Source organism: Lactuca serriola, chromosome 9 (assembly GCF_051521515.1).
Source record: "Lactuca serriola cultivar US96UC23 chromosome 9, Lser_US96UC23_V15, whole genome shotgun sequence".
NCBI classification, from domain to species: Eukaryota; Viridiplantae; Streptophyta; class Magnoliopsida; order Asterales; family Asteraceae; genus Lactuca; species Lactuca serriola.
The window spans coordinates 109,884,324-109,908,293 of record NC_136416.1 but is presented as its reverse complement, the minus strand read 5'-3'; the positions used below and the strand labels follow the sequence as shown (position 1 = coordinate 109,908,293).

Genomic DNA, 23,970 nt, shown 5'->3' with positions numbered 1-23,970 from the left:
AAAGCGTATCGGCATACTCCCCCTCGACAGATAAGGTTTTAGGAATGTCTTGAGTGTCTTGTGCTACAGAGGTTTCTGCTGGTGCTGAGCTTTCGGGTGTTGATGCACCTTCGGGTGATGAGGCACTTTCACTTGGTGTGGTATTTTTGGTTGATAAAGTGCATTCGGGAGCAGCTTCAGAACTGTTCTCCCTTTCAACATGTGAGCTCGGCTATGATGATGATGGCGGATCCTCCCCCTCGACTGAAGCATTGTGTTGTGGAGGGTCGTCAGAACCTGATCCTCCTTCATTCATTCTCTTTGCAGCATCATCGATAAGTTCCTTCAGATGATCTACCTTGTTGTCAGTTGCGTTGGCTTCTGAGAGAGTTGCTTTCTCTGGTTCATCAAATAACTCAACGAACTTCTCAAAGAGGTTTGCAATAGAGGCGGTGACTTGGCCAGTTTGAGGAAAAATTTCTCCAGCTGAGTCTTCGTTGGCCTTTAGCTTTTTGACATAGCTATCATCAAAAGTCACGTAATAAGTTTCTTCTATTTTTCTCGAGCGCTTGTTTAATACCCTGTACGCTTTAGAAGTTAGAGAATAGCCCAGAAATATCCCCTCGTCGGCTTTGACATCAAACTTGTTGCGGTTTTCTTTAGAATTGAAGATGAAACACCGTGAACCGAACACATGGAAAAACTTGACATTTGGCTTCCTGTTGTTGATGATCTCATAAGGAGTGAGAGTGAAGCGCTTATTGAGATATGACCTATTTTGTGTAAAACAAGCAGCAGAAATAGAATCAGCCCAAAAATATAAAGGTAAGGAAGCGAAACTTAGCATAGTTCGGGCCGCTTCACACAAAGATCGGTTTCGTCTTTCGACAATTCCGTTTTGTTGAGGAGTGTAGGGAGCCGAGAAGTTATGACTGGTTCCCTTTTCGGCCAAGAATTCTTCAAATTCTTTATTTTTGAACTCCAGCACATTATCGCTCCTGATGTTGCGAACGACTTTCTTCAACTGTACTTCAACCTGCTTAATGAACGTCTTTAGTTTGAGAGTCGCTTCAGATTTTTGCTTCAGAAAGAACACCCATGTAAAACGCGAAAATTCATCAACAATAACAAGAATGTACTTGCTACCACCGATACTTTCGATAGATGATGGACCACATAGATCAATATGAAGTAATTCTAGTGGTTCAACAACTTTAGTGTTTATTATAGATGGATGACTTTGACGACTCTGCTTCCCCATTTCACATGCAGCACACAAATGTTCTCTATCGTACTTGAGCAATGGAAGACCTCTAACATGACCTCCAGTGACAAGTTTATTGATGTCTTTAAAGTTGAGATGAGAGAGCCTTCGGTGCCACAACTAGCTTTCGTCAGATTGTGCTTTGGATAATAGGCAGATAGCTGGGTTCCCTTGGATAGGTTTGAGGTTCAGGGGAAACATTTCACCTTTACGCTCCGATTTGAGAATAACTCTTTTCGTCTTCTTCTCAATTATTTTAGAACCCTCATTATCGAATGAAACTTTGAGACCGGTACCTCCAACTAGCTGAGATACACTGATGAGGTTATGTTGTAGTCCTTCCACATATGCAACCTTTCTAATCATGAAATCACCGTTTGTAATCATTCCATAGCCTTTTATGGTGCTGAAGGAGTTGTTTCCGAATTTGACATTTCCACCATTTGAAAGAGATCTGTATTCCCTTAGCTCTTCCTTCCTTCCTATCATGTGATGCGAGCAGCCACTGTCAATGTACCATTCTTCGTCAAACTGCTCGTCACTGATAACCTGCAAAAATCAAGCAGATTTAGGAACCCAAAGTTTCTTGGGTCCTCGTGAGCCTTTCACAGGAACAGGAATAGTAAGAGAGATGTCAACAAGATATGTTCTTTTTATTAGTGTTGTTTCATCTTTCTTTTTGATGGTGAATACTTTAATTTTATTGGGATTCGTTGCTTTTGGTTTGGACTCTGGTTTAACTGATGAAACCTTCGATTTTCCTTTTGCTTCAGTTGATGATTGAGGTTTTTGAGAATGAACAGAATGGAATTTAGAACGAGGTGGAGAGGAATTAGAAGAGTTTGAAAAATTAGAAGAGTTAGAATGAGAGAACTTAGACTGAGATGGTTGCTTGACTTGAGATTCTAGGTGACCTTTTTGCTTTTGATCATTAGTGGGACCGAACCTAGAATTTTGATCTCTTTTGTTCTCTGAACCGAACCTTTGCTTTCGGTTGATGTTGTTTTCTGAACCGAACCTCTGCTTTCGGTTGTTGTTGCTCTCTTGTGATTCAACAAGACTTTTCTCTGACTTTAAGTTCCTGTCATGATGTGAGAAATAGGCATTTTGAGATTGCCAAAACTGTTTTCTTTCAGAGAGATTCTTCTTGTATCTCTGATTCCTTTGTGAGTTCAGCAGTCTGATGTTCGGTTACGCCTGTGACCTTATACACCTGATTTGGAGTAGTTCTAACCTTTTGATATACGACTGCCTTCTCTGCAAGGATCGGGGACTTTTGTTGGGACAAACGAGAAAACTCCACTGAATTTTCCGAGATGAGATTCTTGTGGTTTTCTGGTTCGCTCTTGACAAATTCTGAGCAATCAACTGTGTCCTCTACAGAAATTTCACTCATATTGTCGTCCTTATTAAGCTTAGATGCATTTTCAACATCAATTTTATTGTCTGAGCTCAAGTTGGCGTTCAATGAGTCAAATTTTTGTATGGTTTCGGTCCTTAGTTTCAGTTTATCATTTTCATCCAAAAGGTTTTTAAGCATGTCCTTATGGTCCTTGGACTTAATGAAAGATTCAATTTTGTCCAGTCCATACATATACGTCGGATTAACTTCTTCAGACGAAATAACACTTTCACAATTATACGCTTCAGCATCAATTTCATCCTCCTTAAACTCAAGGAAGGGTAAAATCATGTGATGAATCTTTTGTCCTATTTCACAGTCCAAATGAAGCTGAGTGATATTAGTATAAAGACGTTTAGCAATCAAACAAAAAACATTTCTCTGTGTTAAAAGCTTTAAATTGTCTCTTTGCAAATAAATGTTTTCATCTTTGGTTTTGATTAACTCCGACTCCTTCAGTTCGATCCACATTCTCCGTTCCTCACTCTTCGAAGACACCCTGCTTATTTGGTCAGTTAGGTTAGAATTGGTGACTCGAGTTTGAGTTAAACTACTGTCTAGATGAGAGATTCTTGAATTAACACTTTTTAATTCTTTTTCGTATGAGCATTGTGGGACTTTGAATGAAACAAAAACAGATTGTACCTTCTTGATTAGTTCATCAAGCTCGTTGAACTGCACGCTGAGCGGTTTTGCTGTGAAGCACAAGTCCTCTCGCTCCTTTGCGTCTCCGTTCCCACTGTCTGTGTTGTATCCCCTCATCTGAGACACGTCTGTCACCATCAAGCATTTTCCACGGCTTCCCTCATCTTTCGCCACATAAGCCTTTCCATGAGAAGGCTTCCTCACTTCATCATCTTCAGAGTCGGTTGACCAGACCTGCACACCACCGAACTCATCATCCGCTACCGAACCCTGCACAATTAAAGCATTCATAGAAGGGTTAGCAGTAGATTTCTTCTTCCTGATCTCATCCAAATTTCTCTGCAACAAAGCTTCTTCATCCTTTTCGTCATCCTTTTCTGTCATTTTCTTGAGGATGCAATCTTTTGCATAGTGGTTCTTTCCTCCACAGTAATAGCAGCTCACTCCCGAATCTCCTTCAGCTTTCGGTTCGTTCTTTGATTCTTCTGCCTTCAGTTCATCTTTGACCTTTTCAGAACTATAACTTCCCTGCCAATTTCTATTCTTATTTGTGGGAAATCTTTTCTTGATGAACCTCTTGGGGTTTGACACCATCATAGCATAGTCTTCAGAAGTGAGGTCGTAGTCCTCCAAGTTGAGATCTTCTTCTTCCATCACCGCTTTGCTTTTGGACAAAAGAGCCAACGAACCCAAGCTTGAGACCACACTCTTCTCCTGTAACACGATCTTTTCTTGAGATTTCAGGATGCCTACCAGTTTCGCCAAAGAGTAGGATTTAAATTGCTCATGCGCTTTAATAGTGGACACAACAGCTCTCCACTCAGATCTGAGGCCATTCAAAAACGTAACCTTCTGCTCAATAAGCTTCCTTTCAATGTCATGTTTAATCATCTTGCTAAGAAGATGATTGAAGCGATCGAATGTTTAAGTCACGGTCTCTTCGTCCCCCTGCTTGAATTCACCAAACTCAGACAAGAGTAAGGTTTGAATGGAGTGTTCAAGATCTTCGTCCGTAGAATACAATTCTCGTAGCCTGTCCCATATTTTTTTTGCAATCGTGCATAACTCACCAGCCTGAAAGTATCGGATTGAAGAGCGAATCTGATTAATCTCAACGCTTTGATATTGCACTGAAATTTATCTTTTTCGTCTTGAGCAATATCTTTAACGTCTTTCAAAAGATCATTATACTCCTTCTGAGTTTTAATAATCCTTGAAGTTGCTGAATGAGTGAAAGGTCCAGAAACGATTGCTTCCCAGATGAGGTATCCATTGTCCTCAGATCCTATAACATAGTCTTCAAAGTGATGTGCCCAGACTTCATAATCGTGGGTGTAAAGGATGGGAATCTTCGTTGTTGATCCAGTGATGTTCGAAATATTAATTGGATTGGATTGTGACTCGTCCATGCTTGATCGAATAACCTGTTAAAAGATCAGACGTGTAATGTATTAAATTAGGGCAAAACAATAAATATCGAGTTACGTCAATTATGGGATGACGGCTCAATAAATATCAGTAAATGCGGAATAACCCTAATCGAAACCTTTTTCACAGAAAAGAAGTGTATGAATTACACAGCCTCCTGCTCTGATACCAATTGAAGAGTTAAACAACTAACTTGAAGATCGATTAGATCTTATAACAGGTAAAATAATAAATACGAAAACTGTAAACAACTCAAGTATGGATCGAAGAATGTCGAATGATTAATCAACAATCCTTAGCAGAGCTCGATAAAGAACTTCTACTGTAGAGGATTTAGGGTTTACAAGAACGATGAAGAAAATAATCTGTGATCTGTCGTAATCGCTATCAATCGTTTTTCTAATATGCATGCAAGCATATATATTTATATTAAACCCTATCAGCTCACGGTTGGACAGGCCCAAACCGGAGTAACAAAACTTGGACTATTAACCGAGCCCAATGGACGCAATACATCAAAAAGCTACGCTACCCAACAATATATATATATATATATATATATATATATATATATATATGTATATGTATAAATATAACTTTTTAATCATATCATATTCATAATGACAGGCAGAGTGGGTCTCCGTGAGGCTCAGCAAATCCGAGTTGGACACAGCAAACACCATGCCACGAGTTCGGCGGCCTAACTCGGCAAGTGCTTATCAAGTCTGTCTCCACCTTCTATTCTTCCCTCCACCCTCTTTGTCTCATCCCCATGTTTTCTTCTCCACTTGGCACCCAATCCCTCCTATCTTCTTCCTTCTTTGTTTTCTTAGTTGGAGCTAAGATGAAGCTCGGTATAGTCGAAATCACTCCCTTCAGCCTAAGAGAAATACTCTCTCTTATTATCCGTTAATTATCTCCACCGACATCAATGTTTAGAGCGATCTATATGGGCACATTCGTGCTCGTTATGGTCTATGTGTACACGCCATAATGACGTCATAACGGGGGAACACCCCCCCCCCTTCTCATTTCTTCTCGTTGTATTAGACCTCTACTCGTTACCACCAGGCGAAACACGTATTATACCGTTTGAATTTAAAGTCTAACGCTCAAATTATTAATAATAATAATAATAATAATAATAATAATAATAATAATAATAATAATAATAATCTTTAAAATTAATTATTCTTTTCCTATATAAATACCTATTAGCTATACAATTTTCCACACAATTTCTCTCTTTCTCTCTATATAATTTCAATTATCTTAAAAAAATATGGATTCTTTCAACTCGTCCGTTGATTCCGATGACGGGATATTCTTCAGCCAAAACCAGCTCCACTACTAACGAGCTACTACAACCAAACCTAACTTCACTACTAACAAGACGTGCGATGTTAAACAGAAATCGCGAGGAAGGACACGAACATCTATATCACGATTACTTTGCGGGTAATTATGTATATGGGTCGAAGGACTTCAAAAGAAGATTTTGTATGAGTAGGAATGTGTTCCTACGGATCATCAACTCCTTGGAAAGCCAGTATCGTTTTTTTCATCTTAATACATATTTACTATACTTTTATACAAAATAAATACAAATGTACTAAATGTTTCTTTAACTTTAATACAAATATACTATATTTTTTAACTGTAGTTAATTTATGTTTTAGGTATGAATTATTTCAATTGAGATATGATGCTAGAGGTAGACGAGAGTTTACATCATTGTAGAAATGTGTTGCGGGCATTCGTTTAATGGCTATGGGGGAGTCGTCCGACACCATGGACGACTATATGAGAATGTCTGAAAGAAACACAAGGGAGAGTTTGTATACATTGTCAAGAGGTGCTGTTGAAACATTTGGAGAAGTATATTTGCGGAAACATTCGTTACATGATTTGCAAGAATTGTATGCGGCGCATGAAGAACGCCATGGGTTTCCCAGAATGATTGGAAGCAATGATTGCACACACCGGAAATGGAAAAATTATCCAGTACCATGGAAAGGGCAATACGCAAGTGGTCATTACGGATCATCTTCATTGGTTTTAGAGGCTGTTGTCTCAAGATTTATGGATTTGGCATGCATTTTTTGGGGTTATGGGTTCCAACAACGACATCAACGTTCTTGATCAGTCGTCAGTATTCGACGATCTTTTGAATGGAAAGGCCCCTGATGCTCCTTTCACAGTGAATGGAAATGAATACAAATATGAGTATTAACTTACAGATGGAATATATCATCAGTATTCCACATTCGTGAAGGCATTCTGACACCCGGTTGAAGAAAGAGATAAATATTTCAAGAGAAGACAAGGAGCACGTAAGGATGTGGAACGTGTTTTTGGAGTGTTAAAGGCGAAGTGGCACATAGTTGAATATGCGACACGACCATTGGACTTAGAAACTCTACGATATATCATGTATTCATGTATCATAATGCATAAGATGGTAGTAGGAGATAAAAGACAAAATATTGCACACTATATCCCAACGGATCCCAGACATGTTCAATTTCACCCAGGAACAGCCGAGTAATTACAAGAGTCGTTGACATTCAAGACGCAAATAAATACAGACAACTTCGGGAGGACTTGGCGGATGTCAGATTATATCTTCTACGGTAACGATAACGGATACAGTTGTTTAGGAAAAATAAAATAATTTTTTTGTTGTAATGTTTTTTTGAATTTGAATGTTATGTGTAATTTAAATGCTATGTTATTTTTTTAAACATTATGTTTTATTTAAAATATATTTGTTTTAACCAAAAAAAATTATGACATGGAAAAAAGTGGATGCTATATCTTATTATAACATGATGATCATTTCCTCACTTAATGTTATAATACCATTGTTTATGTGGTACGTGAGGTAACACCAATATGATGTTAATAACTAGTTGTCCACACCCGATACTCATAACTAAATATTTCTTAAAACTAGGTCATCATATACTGTCACACCCCAAAACCATGAATGGCGGAAACATTCTGGGGCGGAGGATGTCATGTACAGTATCACAAACAATGAATAATAGTAAACAAGCAACAACATCATCCATTGCATTAATAGTATAATTTCATACATGTGTGTTCTGTCAAGTTATATATAGACACCAAAATATACATATCAAAATAAAAGATGAGTCTTGAACGAACTCCATCTTCTCAAAAGCTTGGCACCTGTTCCTGTCTATTGGTGACCTGAGAATACAAGTTATTTTGAAAGTGAGTATCAGCTTAATGCTGGTGAGATTATAAGTATATTAATGTCTGTTTTGTATGAAAACATTTGTAAGATGTTTTTGTAAGATGTTTTGTACAATGTTTTGTAACATGTTTTGAACTCTCCTAGAAAACCCTATGTTTCCTACTAACTGTAGCCTTATACCAAGGCATCTAGTGTCTGTGTGTATGTCTCTTGTTAGAGTGTGTGTTTTCCCAATTCTGACTATCATTAACCAAAATATAGTTACTACATTTCCATGCATCGTGTGAATATTCACGAAGTGAATGTAATGGGATAATATCAAAGTACTGTAGTATTTGTAATAAGTGACTACCGCTGTACTAACTACCTTAAAACAAAAGGTATTCAATGTAACATGTGATCGACCTGTATCCTGCTACCGACTCTAGTAAAACGACGATGTAAGACGCCGTAAGAAATGACATTTGGCACCCCTAGACTTGCAAGTCCCATTGTAGTGAGCAGCAAGGTGTAGGATAGTCAATCCAGTATAGATCTACACGCAAACTCATACGCTCCCCAATTAAGGAGATTCGGGATACAAAAATGTTCATGGCAGGAAGTGCCATGCCCTGCTTAATGGTTCACATAACTGCATAAATGTACATGTAATGAATGTGCTAACTGAAAGGTGTACTCTTTCTCTGTCTAGCATGTATGTACTGAAATGTTCTATGTATGCTACCTGTAATGTATGTTCTCTCTATCTAGCATGTATAGTAATGTACTGTATGTATTACTCGTACTGACTCATGAATGAACTGACTCATTGTATGTTTCATTGTTCTAGTAATAGTAATTGTATCCTCCTGTGATACCCCTATGGTAACTTACTAGTGATGTAACTGGTACGTATGGACATGGAAGTATACCCTTTCTACCCAAGGGTATTGAATGAACTTGAAGAACCTTTATGACTATATCTGTACACATGATATATAACTAATATTTAAATGACCTTCGGACGGATACCCGATACCCCACCAGACCACATCTCAACGGCGAAAAGGAAATAAGGCGGGCAAGCCTTCCTAAGCTTTTTAAACATTGCTTATATAACTATACATACATAGACATTCAATTGATAATAAGTATAACAGAGCTTAGGTAAATGTATTTGATAAGTATAAGAATTTGTAAAACAGTTTGATAAACATTTTAAACAGTAAGAAAATGACTGGTTTTGTAGTTATTAATCACATGTGATTGATGTAATAACTATAAGTATTTGAATTGTATCCCCCCCATAAAAGCATTTAAACCATTGATTAAGGGGTATGAACTCACCTGTAGTGAGTGGTACGGATGTACTGAAGATGTAGGATTGCTAGGTGTCAAGTGAAGTCTTGAACACACTCTATGATCCTAGTTAACATAATAATCACACGTATATGTACCCAATTAGCTTTAAACCACTAACTGAAAATGTTTAGACCTCCCAGAACATGTTAAACACTTATAATAAGTGTTATTAGCCCTAAGGATTGCATCTAAGTTGTTGTAGGACACAGCTAGTGAGTTTAGGGTTCCAAAGGACCCCATTCTTGAGTTTACTCTCCAAGAATCATCACACAAGGAGTTTACGGTCGTAAACCCTTGAGTTTACGGCCGTAAGCTCCTAAGCCTTAGGTTATTTGGTGTTTTGAAGTTCTAAATGTTCCCTAGAAGCATTCCTACTTGGTGGTTTAGTCCGTGGAAGAGATTAGGGCACCTTTCAACTCCTTAGAGGAGTTCACAGCCCTGGGACCAATTCCCTTAGAGATTACGGCCGTAATCTATCATGGGGATGGGTTTTTGGTGATTCCAAGTCCCTAAATTAACTAGGAGTGAATCTAGGCTAGTGTCCAAGGCTTTTGGAGGGTTTAAAGCACCTTTTGGCCCTTGAGTTTGGAGTTCTTAGGCCGTGAACACCTTACTCTTGTTGTTCTTGGGTGTTTTCTAGTCCTACACACACTAAGATACAAGCCTAACATAGTTTCATTGCACAAGGAAAGGACTAGGCACTCATTTGCCCCTTAAAGAAGGGTTTACGGTCCAAGAACTTCTTGGGCCGTAAACTCTTAAATCTTGATGTTTTGATATGATTTCTAGGTTATTAAGCACATAATAAGCTATACAATACAACTAGATAGAAGTACTCATGTTTTGGGACAAAAGTCCGAAGATCCGTGAGAGAGAATTTGGCTTTTCTCTAGTTGGAAATGTAACAAATGAATAATTATGGCTCAGAATCATATATATACTCTTGGGGTTTTTGGCATAAAATATTGTATTCAGTCATTAAACTCTAATATCATGAAGCTTTGGAATAACAGAGTCTGCACGAAACCCTGGTGCATCCTCTCTCCTGATATCTCTTTTAAGTGTAAATCCTGAAATACTCAAACTTATACCAAAAGTCTGAAAATTTATAGCAACTGTTCTAACTTCTATTGATTTGATACTGTTTGTACAGAATAGAAATTTTGGGTTGTCACATATACAAACTAGATTATGACCCGCGTTAAACGCGGGGAATATAAATTAAATACATATCACATTAATAGGTGGTTTTGTCTTAAGTTGAATTTTAATAAAAAAATGTTAACCAGATTCATATTTAGAGTTTTTGAACCAAAATTATTAGATAAAAATATTTAATATTTATATTAGAGCAATTTGGTTTTTTAATATAGTAAATTTTAACATAAATGATCTATGTGATATTTGTTTTATCACAACATAATGTAATTACATGATTAAAACATGTTGTGTAGTAGCTTTATGAATTGACTTTGTTCGGTGTATCAACCCCCATGAAGGCTCATATGGCTCTTTTCATATTGAATCTGTAAAACCAAAAGCAACAATAAGTTGTTACATGTACCAGCAACATTAAATTTTGCAAAGAAATTCGATAAACATTACAAATAAAGTGAATTGCCATAACCATAAACATCAAATTCAGACATTATAATTTGGTTGATTTCAAAGTAGTTTTTCCTTATAAAAATTAAAATATGATTTTTCAGGCTACACCCAATCATATATACATATCTTCCGATCAAATAAATTATTATAAAAAGAAACATGTTATGAACAAAAATATAATATTAGTTTCATAATTTGCTAAAGGTTAACACTAATAAATAATAATGAACTTTCACAAATCTTGCATTTTGATCACTACATCCAACTAACAAATGAAATTCGATTTAGAGGATTGATTCAAGAAGTGCATCCATAACTTCTTGTAGCTGAATTTTGGGAAATGTTAAGGCCTACTGAGATATGAGTGAATGGTCTGCGAGGCTACGGTTGGTTTCTAGAGGGCAATACAAATTCAAAATCGGTAGCACATATCTTTCCTACCTGCTTCAATTATCAAATTTAGATCAAACTTGTCAAAATCAAATTACATATATATATATATATATATATATGTGTGTGTGTGTGTGTGATGCTTGATTGTTAGGTTACATATCTGGGTTATATATATATATATATATATATATATATATATATATATATATATATATATATCAAGGTTGTAAAAATCGTTTGACGTTAGCTAGTCGGTGGACTGGGGTTAAGGGATTAATCGGTTAGGCGGAGATTAATCGGGGACCTTTAATTGCTAATTTGTTGAATTTTAAAAAACTAAATATGACTAATATCATATAAAAGTTCATAAATACCACTAATATCATATAAAATTGGTTATTATGATTAATAAAAGACTAATCATACCTTAAAGAGTTTCTATTGAGATATAACTTCTTCAAAGTGTTAAAATTTCATCGAGTTTTACTGTTTCACTCATTGTGTATGCAGGGATTAATCGCTAGGCGTCCTCTAATCGGTCGAGTAGCGCCTAGGGATTAATCGGAGATTAATCGGGACCTAGTCGGGATTTTTACAACACTGATATATATATATATATATATATATGTGTGTGTGTGTGTGTGTATATATATATATATATATATATATATATATATATATATATATATAAAACCCAGATATGTAACCTAACAATCAAGCAACATATTTTTTATTGAAATAAATATCATAAATCTAAAATTTACACTTGATATATTATTCTTAATTTATATATTACCTTTTCATCTTTAATGGTCACTAACACCTCTTTCTGCCTTATTGTTGTGACATGCATCTATATCGAAAATAAGAGAAGGAACTATAGAAAAGAATGTTAATAGAGTGATACTTCATCGAAAACGCAACAAAATTCTTCAAAGCTGCTAGGATTCTTCTATAGACCGCTAAAAGGTCTATATAGTGACAACCGATGTGGCATCCATGAGAACGCACCACTTAAAATAATAGTTTTGATTAATTTAAGTGAAAAAATCATTTAGAATGCTTACCAGTTGTAATTGTTTCCACTTGGATGTGAACATTAACATTATTGTAGAGAAATGAAACTTAAAATGAACCATACATAGCCAAATCAACAAACACGACAACACAAAAAGAAGCCTAACTTGGCATATAACCAAATTTCCAACAAATTTCAATATTTTAAAGTTTTGCTGAACAATTTTTTCAATTTATCAGAATTTTATTTTATTACAACCTTATATGAGTAATCAAGAATCTAAATCAAGTGAAAGAAGTAATTGTTCATTTAAATCTAGTAAAAAAATTACAATATTGTGAAAGTTGCATATAATTTACATATTTGCTTATTGTCTTGGAGGTACCCCACCACTTGGATATGTACTATTATTTTATTAATTAATGCATAAGTTACATTATAGAATATGAAATTTAACGATTGCTCAAATTCATTTACACTTGATTTAACAATAGAAAATAGACAAATTTATAATCATAAAAGTATGCTTAATTCAACAAATTTGTTATCAAAATTAATAGAAAACTTAGTTTCTTGAAGAAACAAATCAAATACATCATGTCAAAAAGGTATAAACAATAAGATCTTTTTGACACTTTTCAATATAGACATGGTTAATCCTTTATCATCTTAAGAATGATAAGTACAAGTGAGTAGAGAAAACAAATTTATAATCATAAAAATATGCTTAATTCGAAAATTTTGTTATTAAAGTTAATGGAAAGTATTTTTGTCGAAATAATCAATTATTAAGTATGTAGGATATTACCACTAATAGATTTTGAGTTTTGCATCATCCTCAAGCTTCAACAAAAACATCAACTAATGCTCATCACTTTCAAGTAAAAATCTATGCAATTTAAACTTAATTATAGTAAATCTAATCAATAATGTTATAGAAAAATGTAAGGTTAAGAATAAATACATAAAGTTATTAAGTTAGATAGTTGGAAATTGAGAAATTGTAATTTAACATGTATGAGACTGATTATTATCTTCAAAATGGAAAGTATTTACTATATTAATAAGAATTAAATACAAGGTGATTATATTTAACCTTGATGAATTTTGGTACCATCGATGTACAATGAGAAAGAAATAGAATAATTAAGAAGATATATCATGTTGATTTGCAAACATATAGGATGGTCGGTGCATAAGTTATAACTTTAAATTTGTGGAGGATTTGAATTTTATTTTAGGGATAACAAAAATTGGTGAAGGTTTGAGCGGAAACATTGATGGACAACGTGTTTGACCAAACATTAGTCAAGATGACATAAACAATTTGATCTAAGGATGGAAAAGGTATAAGTGAAACACAATCAAAAATATTTATTGTTTTAGATGATGAAATAAAGTTTCTCTTTTAGACATAGAATTCAATCTTCTATTTTGTAAATGTAAATGTCTTAAACTTGGGTTGTGGTGATTTAGTAAGACATGTGGAAGATATGGTGGATAACCTATTGACCTATGTTCAAATCCTGACACTACTCGCCTTTGTGGCCATGGAGATTCGTCTGCAGTGTCTCAAGGGCATGAGGCATAGCCTCATGTTCGCAACGGGGGATTAGTCGGTGCGCGAAAGCTGGGTCAGAAACCCTCGTTAGGGAAGTTCCCTTTCCAAAAAAAAATGTAAAAATATTAGTCTTCGCCTCTCTTTAGCATCATTGTAATGAGATTTATTATTTAAATTTGTAAAATTATGGATATCATTAATATCTAAAAAGTAATAATATTTCAATGGTAAATTTTTACTGATAAATTTATCAATAAATTCACAAGGAACTATAAATAATTGTTTTAGAACGGTTAAAAGGTTTATAAAGTTTATAATTTCATAAAAAGTTGTAGTTTGCTAATATTTATATTGAAGTTGTAATGAATAACATTGTAACAATGCTGATAAATACACATTCAAACGAAATAATAGAGTAAAAAATGATTAAAATTCTAAATTCATATGAGTTGAAACCCAAAAGGCAAATAGATGAACATTTCATAAAACCCAAAATGTATTTAAATGATCAAAATTCTAACCCAAAAACCGAATAGTATGAAACAAAATAATCAAAAACCAAACCCAAAAACCAAATAGTATGTAAACATAATATGAAATCAACCATACTCAAATCACCCAACTACTTATATAAAATCATGAAAATCATATATTGTTTTTCTTTCTTTGGAATTAACAGTTTTGACTTGTCTTCTCTAAAAGTACGATATGTCATTGATGTTAATGATTGTTTGGTTGAGGACATTATTTCCAGATTATCAACATCGTAAACATCTTCCAAGTTGTGTTTTAATGTTTCATGTCTAGAAACTTTTTTAAAGGATGTCTAATAAGTTAGTGGACTTGTTGCAATACTTTTATCAATATTCGAAGCGGGTGTGACGTTATCACCAGTATACAAAACTGCATCCTAAATATAGAAAATAAATTCATATGTCAATCTAAAAGTTAATAATATTTAAAGTATTTAAACTATTAGATTTAGTTATATTATATTTAAAACCTTTAAATTTAATGTGTCTTGACATCCGAATTTCGCCGATAAAACGTTAAACGAATCGGATTACGGTGCCTATATTTGTAGTATATATAAATATGTTATTTGATCAACTAAAATATAAAAAATGAATCTAATAAGTGTAGTTTTTGTAGTATGTTTCATAAAAGAATGTTACATGTTCGATGTTTATTTTTTTTCCAAGGCAACAATGATTTTATTATCAACATTGAAGTTTGAGATTGCATAACCATCAACATTGTTATTCAAATTATAATGAGAAGTTTGAATTTTGAACGCCAACTTTTTATCCAAAAGTAATTTCAAAGCAGACGGATAAATCTTCATATTACCCTCCTAAAAATGAAAAAGTTAACGGTTACAAAAATAGACAGACAAAAAGTAAAAATTAGTTTTATGTAAATAAAATTAATATTGATAACATCATTAAACTTTTGAAGCAACTCTTGTGTGTTTTTTTTAGAAGTTTCTTTACATCACGATCAAATAACGTAAGTGACACCACGCCAGTAAAGTCTTGTACTATAATGGTGATTTTGAAACTAAAATCATTAATATAAACAAATTCAATAATATAAAATTAGAAAATTTAATCGAAGATTATAATAATATGTATAAAAGAGTTATTGAAAACCTTGGAACAACAGATACGTCTTTGTTCATGCAAATTAAAGTGTAACAATAAAAAATTTATTTATCCTGCTTTTGGTCCGTTCCACTAGCTTTGTCATCGTTCATTAAAACGACTTTTATGACTTTCGCTTGACAAAAACAGGTCAACACATTAAAAAGTCGATATAAAGGGTATAATTTTATTTCTGTAACTAAATTAATGAAACTAATATGCTTGAAGTAGATTGATTAATATTTTTTCGTGGCCTCTCAACAAGAACACAATAATAACAAATAATAAGAAAATAGTAAATGTAAGAAATTGAAGAATAATAAGGAGAACAAAGTAAGGTAAGAGCTTGAAAAAAAGAATTGGAAAAGAAGATTGCTCAAGAACACTGTAAATCATAGGAGTCAATTCAAAATCGTAAGAAAAACCAATTCATTGTAATCGTATATATAGGGTGTTTTTGAATAAGGAAATCATTATTTTCTAAAAAAGTTAGGATCTTAAGATATCATTTTGGAGATTTTCGGCTATTCATCTGGAAAAAAAAGAAAGATATCAACTATATTAATTCAAAACTTCAAATTAATTGGCTTTCTTATTTAATCAGTTTTAGAATTCAAACAATTACTCAAATTGATTCATTTTATATGGGATATACTGGGATATAAATTATAAATAATATTGACTTTAATTTTGACTCTTAAATATTTTGCTGTTTAATGAGATTAGATTAGATTTATAGTTTAATAACTTAATTATTGATATGTTTGTTTAATGAGTTTCAAAAAATAATAAATAAATAATAAAATATAAACGGGTTTGAATTTAGAAATCAAAAGCTATAAATAAAGGAGTTAAATTTGGAACAATATTAATAAGAGAAACTGATATAATATATATAAATAGAATGATATGTTTCAATTGATAAAATAATTACTGAATTTAAAGATTCTATAATTATTACAGATTTTATAATTAAATTTAATTGTGTTTAAATTTTATTTTGGAAAGATGATGTCAGCAATTTGATCTAAGGGTGAAAAACATAAGATTAAAACACAATCAAAGGCCCTAATTTTTTTATTGGTGAATTAAAGTTTCTCTTAATAATATTTAGAGATTATTTTTTATGCCACAATCTATTTTCTAGAAACGATGCCATCGTATACAAGATAGCCCCTCTTATTACTCGTTAATTATCTCGTCCGACATAAATGTTAGCCAAGTATTTCTTGAAACCAGGTCATCATATACAAATTGTTTTTTATGCCACAATCTATTTTCTAGAAACCATGCCATCGTATACAAAATAGATGACGCAATGTTTTATGTTTTTATTTCCAAAAAGCAAAATAATAATAATAATAATAATAATAATAATAATAATAATAATAATAAAAGTTTATTAAGATGCGGGCATAATGTGGATCTTTTGATAACATTCTTTTTTTGTTTTAGAGTTGGGTAGTCCAATTTTTATATTAAAATAGTACTTGTATGTAATCATTGAAGAAATACAATAGTTTATTACTTACAAATAAAAATAGATGTTCTCATGTTGATTTGTGTAATTCCAACAAAATGAAATAATTTGGCCTAATGCGGTGCGGTGGGTGCGTGTTTATTTTTATTTTTTATAGTATTTGTCTATTTGATAAGGTCTAGGACACAATAAGAGAAAACGTTAAAATTACAGTCCCGTCTGAGTTTAGAATTTAGATTTTTTGATCTTTAATTGTGAAGTTAGCGTTAAAGAAGATTGGTTTGGGACATTGAACATGCATATGATGAACCGAGTGTTGGGCTTTGATGATGATTTAAGATGAAAACCTTTCATAATGAAAGGTAAAATAAAATATGGTTTGAAATATGTTTCTATTTTTATAGTGATTTGTAATTTCATTATTATATATAAATATTGACTTTATATATATGTAATATTCAGAATTTCTGTTACAAACTTTAACTTGAAATTTCTTGTAAAATAAATTAGCTCTTATAACTAAAATTTTAAAAAATCATTTTAATTAACATATTTAATGTTTGTTGATAGATGATAGGTTTTTTTAACCTGCAAATAATAATAAAATAAGATCCCTCCACCCTTCTAGCAACTAGAAGAGGAGAAAGAAAAGAGTCAAACAATTTTTATATCAAATGAAAGGGTTAATAGCCCATTGAACTCAGTTATAATTAAAATTTCTCTTTCTATTTTTTACGTACGTAAAAACCTGGGATTTAATGTTGTCTGTCACCTTTGTCGTTTCGGAGGAACACAAGGGTGCTTAAACATTCTATCACACCTTGCCTTCCAAATCCACCATATCTTTCCATAGCGTATGTTAATGAAGTTATTCCTCCATTTCTTGCATTTTCCCCGTATAGCCAAGAAATTCATAATCTCCAATATCGATGTAAACTCGGGTGTGGATATATCGCACCATTAAAGATCCACTCGTATGCCGTTTTGGCGAATAAGCAATTTATGAGAATGTGCTCAGTCGTCTCCTCTTTAGTTAAGCAATAGATGCATGTCGGATCTCCATTTAATATTCACAATTTTGCTAGTTCAAATGAGGTTGGAATTCGACCCTGATTTGCTCTCCAAATAAAAAAAAAAATTACCTTGATAGGAACCTTACATAACGAGTCAATTTTCCTACTAGTGAATGGGTTTTGAGGCTTATCGATCATCTTCCTTACAGCCTCCATACGAAATATCCCATTAGAGGTTAAAGCATAGTTCTAATGATCATATATCATGATTGGCTGAAAGGTACAAGTAGCGAAGAAATCCTCTATAACTCAAGTTCCTGCTCGTCAATACATGGTGGTGGTAACCAATCCCACAATGGGCCTCCAATTTGTATTGTATCCATCACTTTGAATCGTTTTTACTTTTCCATTCGATAGATCTCCGAAAATGCGAGTTTTAAGGGGCTTATTACTAACCACTGATCAAGCAAGAACATTGTATCATTTCCTCTTCCTACTTATTTCACTAGTACATCTCCAATTTCTACTCTTATACCTTGAAGATTGTTTAACACTTCCGACATTGTTCCAAACTCCAATGATTACCTTTTAGAGATATAGTTGGAGGTTCTAATTGGGAGATTATGGATTTCTTTAATGGCCTAAGCCTAAATCGATGAAGATGCTACCCTAAGTCGCCACCATCATTAAACAAATAAGCAGACGTTTAAGGCCCTCAGTGAGCCTATACGCATCTCGCCCATATCCTTTGTAGGAATCACTTTCTCCTATGTCACCCATTATACTTTCTTTTTCTCCTCATAGCATCTCTACAAGAACCGTATCTGGATGCTCTCTAGCGTGTTAATTACCCTTACTAGGACAACAAAGATCTAAAAAAGAAGGTCGGAAGATTTCCAAATAACAACCTTTATTGATGTCAATCTTCCCCTAAATGAAAATGTTTTAGATTTCCATGATGAGAGTTTGCATGGAACCTATCCACCACTGGTTTCCAATAGTTCTTTAAGTTCATGTTTGCTCAAACCGGCACACCAATATAGGTGAATAGAAGCGATGATGAATCATAACCAAAAGGTGATGCCTATCTCGACACCTCCTACAAGCTCACCCCAATACCAAACATTCGAGATTTGTGGAAATTGAGTTTGAGTTCCATAAACACATGGAAGCACCTAATAACTTGGGAAAGGTTTTTGATATTGCTCTTGTTCCACTCACCGATGAATAGTGCATCATCCATGTAAAAAAGGTGAGAGATAGTTACGTCTATATTATGAATTTTCATGCCTTTGAATAAGCCTATGTCGCATGTCATCTTCATGGATACGTTCAACATGTACATTGAATTTATAAACAAGAACAATGATGAAGGGTCACATTGTCTATCCCTTTTTCCATTGCGAACTCATCCGTGGGGGACCCATTCAAAAGCACGAAGGCTCTACCCGATTGTAAGCACCCTAATCCATATTCTCCATTTCCTTCCATATCCCATTTGATCTAGTTTGGAGTCGAGTTATTCCCAATTTATTCTATCAGATGCCTTATCAAAGACCACTTTAAATAAAAGAATTTACTTTTTGTACTATTTTTCCCATGAGCATAGTTTGCTAATGATTAGTAGACCATCTAATATGCTTATTCCTTCTACAAACATCAATTTTACCTCATCTACATTGTAGCCAATGACACTCTTTAAGTGGATAACAAGGGTGTTCATGATTATCTTGTAAAGACACCCGATAAGACTAATCAGCCAAAAAATCCAAGTGTGAATACATTTATAATTTTTGGCATCAGTGTGATAAAGGATGAATTACAGTCCGTATTTAATCTCACATGTCTCTCCATGTGTTTAACAAATGCAAAGTATCTTCTTGTATTAATTCCCAATGTTTCTTTTTGAATTTAAAAATAAATCCATCTAACCCCTGAGCTGAGACTTTTCATTCCTACATGCTCCATACGACACTTTAAATTTCATCAATAGAGAATGGCACCTCAAGACTAGTTTTATTCTGTAGGTTGAAGGACCAAAACTTAAGGCTTATAAGTTTTGGCCATTTTGGCCACTTCTCCTAGAACTTTTAGCAAATAATGCTATGTATCTTGTTTAATTATGTTCACCTCCGTGTTCCATGTTCTTTCAATTACGAGACCATGAATGATACTTGAATTTCTTTTATTGTTGACGTACCCATGAAAGAAGTGCATATTTTCATCACCATCAATCTTCCAATCTAGTCTAGCTTTTTGCTTGAGATCAAGAACCATCATCCTCTCTATATTTGAAATCTTTTGGAACCCAGACCTGATTTCCTGGACCTCCATCTCACTAGAGTCTCGAAACTCTACAACCAAATCAAGATCATGCATTCTCTGTTTCAACCTTTGAAGTTCCATAGTCTCCGTAGGAAAAATCTGAATCCCACCACTTTTGATTTCAGTTTTTAGGAATTTAATCTTTGCTTTTAAGTACCCATCTGGTGCTCCATAACTGAAAAAAGAGCTTGATACATTTCTGTTATGACATGTTCCACATGGGTTAGGATGCTGGATGATGAATCTGTCCTGGAGACTTTCCTGAGAACACAACACAGAAGAATCGTTAAAGGACGTCTGGGTGTTCTCCCGGGATGTCACTCCGACAACCAAGATAGTTTCCTGAGAGAGAGAACTTTAGGGTAATATTTTTTAGAGAGAAGATGGATCCCTTCCTTGAGGCAGAAAATATCCTTTTATACCTATTTCTAACGGATCGTGGGGACCTCGTCCAATGAGTATGAGACGTGGCCTCCTCTGACTGGGAGGATTACACCCACCTTAACTAACTACCTAGTGACGTCAGTTCTGGGCGTCACCTAAGCTTTTTGTCACGTCCTGATTGGTCCTGCATGAATGAGAGGATCACGGAGAATATTCTTACCTCGTGAGGGAAAGTGAACTGTCACCCTGGTGCTTGCACACTCAGGCCGAGACCGGGTCTTGGCAAAGGTTCTGGTGCAGTAACGTCTCTGTTATGCTTTCCGTTTAGTGAAATCTCTTTAGGGTCTATTCAAAGTTTTGGTTAACTATCGTTTTTTTTGTTTTGTTGCCAGGTGTGGAGGTGGTTGTTTCTTTAGTGAAATCTCTTTAGGGTCTATTCGACAGAGAGCTTCAGTGTCGTGATGTCGATCTTATGGAGGCTCTTCTACCCCCTATTTCTGGCCAAGGAATCAAGGCGACTGTCGGTTCTGACAACGTTACCAGTGCCGGAGAGGATCCAGACCTGCAGTACATTGTTGTCACTGGTGTTTCTTAGAAGGATCCTACACCTTCCAGGTCCCTGAGGAGTCTTTTCCAGGTCAAGAAGCGTTTTGCTTTCTTAGAAGCCTCTTCCAGTGGTCAAACCGAGACAACCAACACCAGGCCCCCTCTTCGTAAGAAATGTAATCTGAGTTTCTTATTGGGGGTACCAAGGATTTCAACCGTGCCCCCGATGAAAGTCCTCCGAAACTACTGAAGGGGGCACAAACCAGGGAAACTGAACGACCCTGTCATATGGGAGAAGGAAGTACCGAGAAAACCAGCCTTGTTCCCATGATTGGGGGAGCAGAGGCGAAGAATGGATCTTCGCCTCCCCAAGGTTTCGCCTCAATTGTAACCATCCTCCTTCTTGTAGGTTCTTATCCGGATGTCTATAAGCCAGCTTGGAGGCTAACTGCCCAATACCTTGTCTCCGATCACGACAACGCTCTCAAGTGGTGTCGGCATGCTTTTCCTCCTGCTACCACTGAGGTCCTAACTGTCATGTTAGACGAGCACATGGATGACGACTTGCGCTACACCGACGCCCAATTACTTAGTCGCGGCCACTAAACGTATATCTAATATGGAGACCCTGCAGTTTGACTTTGACAGGAGGAGCGTTGAATGCAAAGAGCTGATAGCCCAGGTGGCAATGTTAGAAGCTGAAAAGTGCAGCTGGGAGGCCAAGCAGGAGATGGTGCTGCTCGAGAAGGCAATCTTGGCAAATCAAGTGGAAACGCTAGAGGAAGAGGTAAGCCACCTGAATGGTCGTGTGGGATCCCTGAGTTTGGAGAATGCTAGTCTGAGTGGGTGGACGGCAGAACTATAAAATATAAGTGTGATTTTTATACTTTGTTGGGCTAGTTTAGGTTAATTATGGTTCATAATATTTAATTTATTTCATTCTAGGCCCAATATGGCCCAAAATGTTGAAATAAATGAATGTGGGTCCAATTTTAGCCCATTTAAAGGTTCTAATCCCATGATAGTCAAATTGGAAGCTTATTGGTCCATTGAGTCCAATAAGGAAGTCCTAGTCCAAAATGGACCTAACAAGAACTTCTAGGGTTTCCAATTGCTTGTTGACTATTTGTAGTACTTGTATGGTGTATTGGATTGAAATTTTTGTTGTCATAGAGTAAGCATCATACATGCTCTTAAGTTTTTGATTCTACATTTTACTTGAGTGTAGTGATTACAAGACACAAAATTTCTAGTTGTGACATCATCCCCCGTTAGAGGGAATTTCGTCCCGAAATTCTGTTTGAAATCTAGATTTGAGAATGCTAGAATAGGTGAGGATACTTTTGCTTCATTTGGTCTTCGCGTTCCCACGTGAATTCTGGCCCACGCTTCGCGTTCCACCGTACTTTCACGATCGGGATGCGACTTTGCTTGGTACACTTCACCTCCCTGTCCATGATTTCAACCGGTTCTTCAACGAACAGGAGATTCTCGTTGATTTCGATCTCGTCAAGATAGACACTTCTTTAGATTAGAGACATGGAACACGGGGTGTACACTGTTGAACTCTGCGGGTAGTTGCAGTTTATACGCCACTGGACCTATTCGGGCGAAGATCTTGAAAGGTCCAATGTATCGTGGGTTCAGTTTTCCCCGTTTTCCGAAACGAATAACTCCTTTCCAGGGTGAGACTTTCAACAATACTCGATCCCCGACCTAAAATTCTAAGGGCTTTCGCTGTTTATCGGCGTAGCTCTTTTTTCGGTCGCGCGATGCTCGTAATCGAGCTCTGATTTGAACGATCTTTTCCGTGGTTTCACAAATGATCTCCGGTCCCATTAGCGCCTTGTCCGATGTACGTGCTTTTGCTAGTTGGGTATTACCCACCTCAGCCAAGCATAACGGTGATCTACACTTACGCCCGTATAGTGCTTCGAAAGGAGCGACCTTAATGCTCGAATGGTAACTGTTGTTATATGAGAATTCGACTAAGGGTAAGTGGGTATCCCAAGACTTCCCAAAGTCTATCCGAGATAATGGACACTGGTACTCCGTGGAGTCTCACGATTTCTCGAATGTATAAACGTGTCAATCTCTCCATCTTGTAGGATTCTTTTATTGGCAGGAAATGGGCAGATTTCGTCAGTCGGTCGACTATTACCCATATGGTGTCTAGTCCATCCGACGTCTTGGGTAGCTTGGTCACGAAATCCATAGAAATCCCCTCCCATTTCCACTCAGGGATTACCGGTTGCTGTAATAATCCTGAGGGCTTCTGGTACTCCACCTTTACCTTGGCACACGTAAGGCACTTACTAACATAGGTGGCAATTTCCGCCTTCATGTTGGGCCAGCAATAGTGTTGTTTAATATCCAAATACATCTTGTCTGAGCCGGGATGAATGGAGTATCGCGTCTTATGGGCTTCCTTCATAACTACCTCCCTAAATCCTCCGAGTTTAGGGACCCAAATACGGTTCATGAAATAGTATACTCCATTCTCCTTTGCCTCTAGGTTCTTCTCCATTCCGCGCAATGCTTCGCTTGCTCTATTTTCCATCTTCATGGCCTCTGACTGGGCTACTGCAATTTGAGTGGCTAGGTGAGATTGAATGGTTATTGAGAGAGTTTTCGTACGACGATTAGAGTACTCCTTGTGACTTAATGCGTCAGCTACCACGTTGGCCTTGCCTGGGTGGTACTTGATCTCACACTCA

The 23,970-nt window shown here is 35.5% G+C and overlaps 1 protein-coding gene across 1 annotated transcript; it reads left to right on the top strand.

The window, feature by feature from the left end:
- The first annotated feature begins 6,482 nt into the window (after nt 1-6,482).
- Nucleotides 6,483-6,860, top strand: LOC145076028 (uncharacterized). Its single transcript, XM_079022052.1, has one exon. The coding sequence runs from the start codon at nt 6,483-6,485 to the stop codon at nt 6,858-6,860; it is 378 nt and encodes a 125-aa protein (XP_078878178.1).
- The last annotated feature ends 17,110 nt before the right edge of the window (nt 6,861-23,970 follow it).

Excerpts from the sequence above, each read along its gene's own strand:
- LOC145076028 (XM_079022052.1), top strand. The coding sequence starts at position 6,483 with ATGGCTATGGGGGAGTCGTCCGACACCATGGACGACTATATGAGAATG.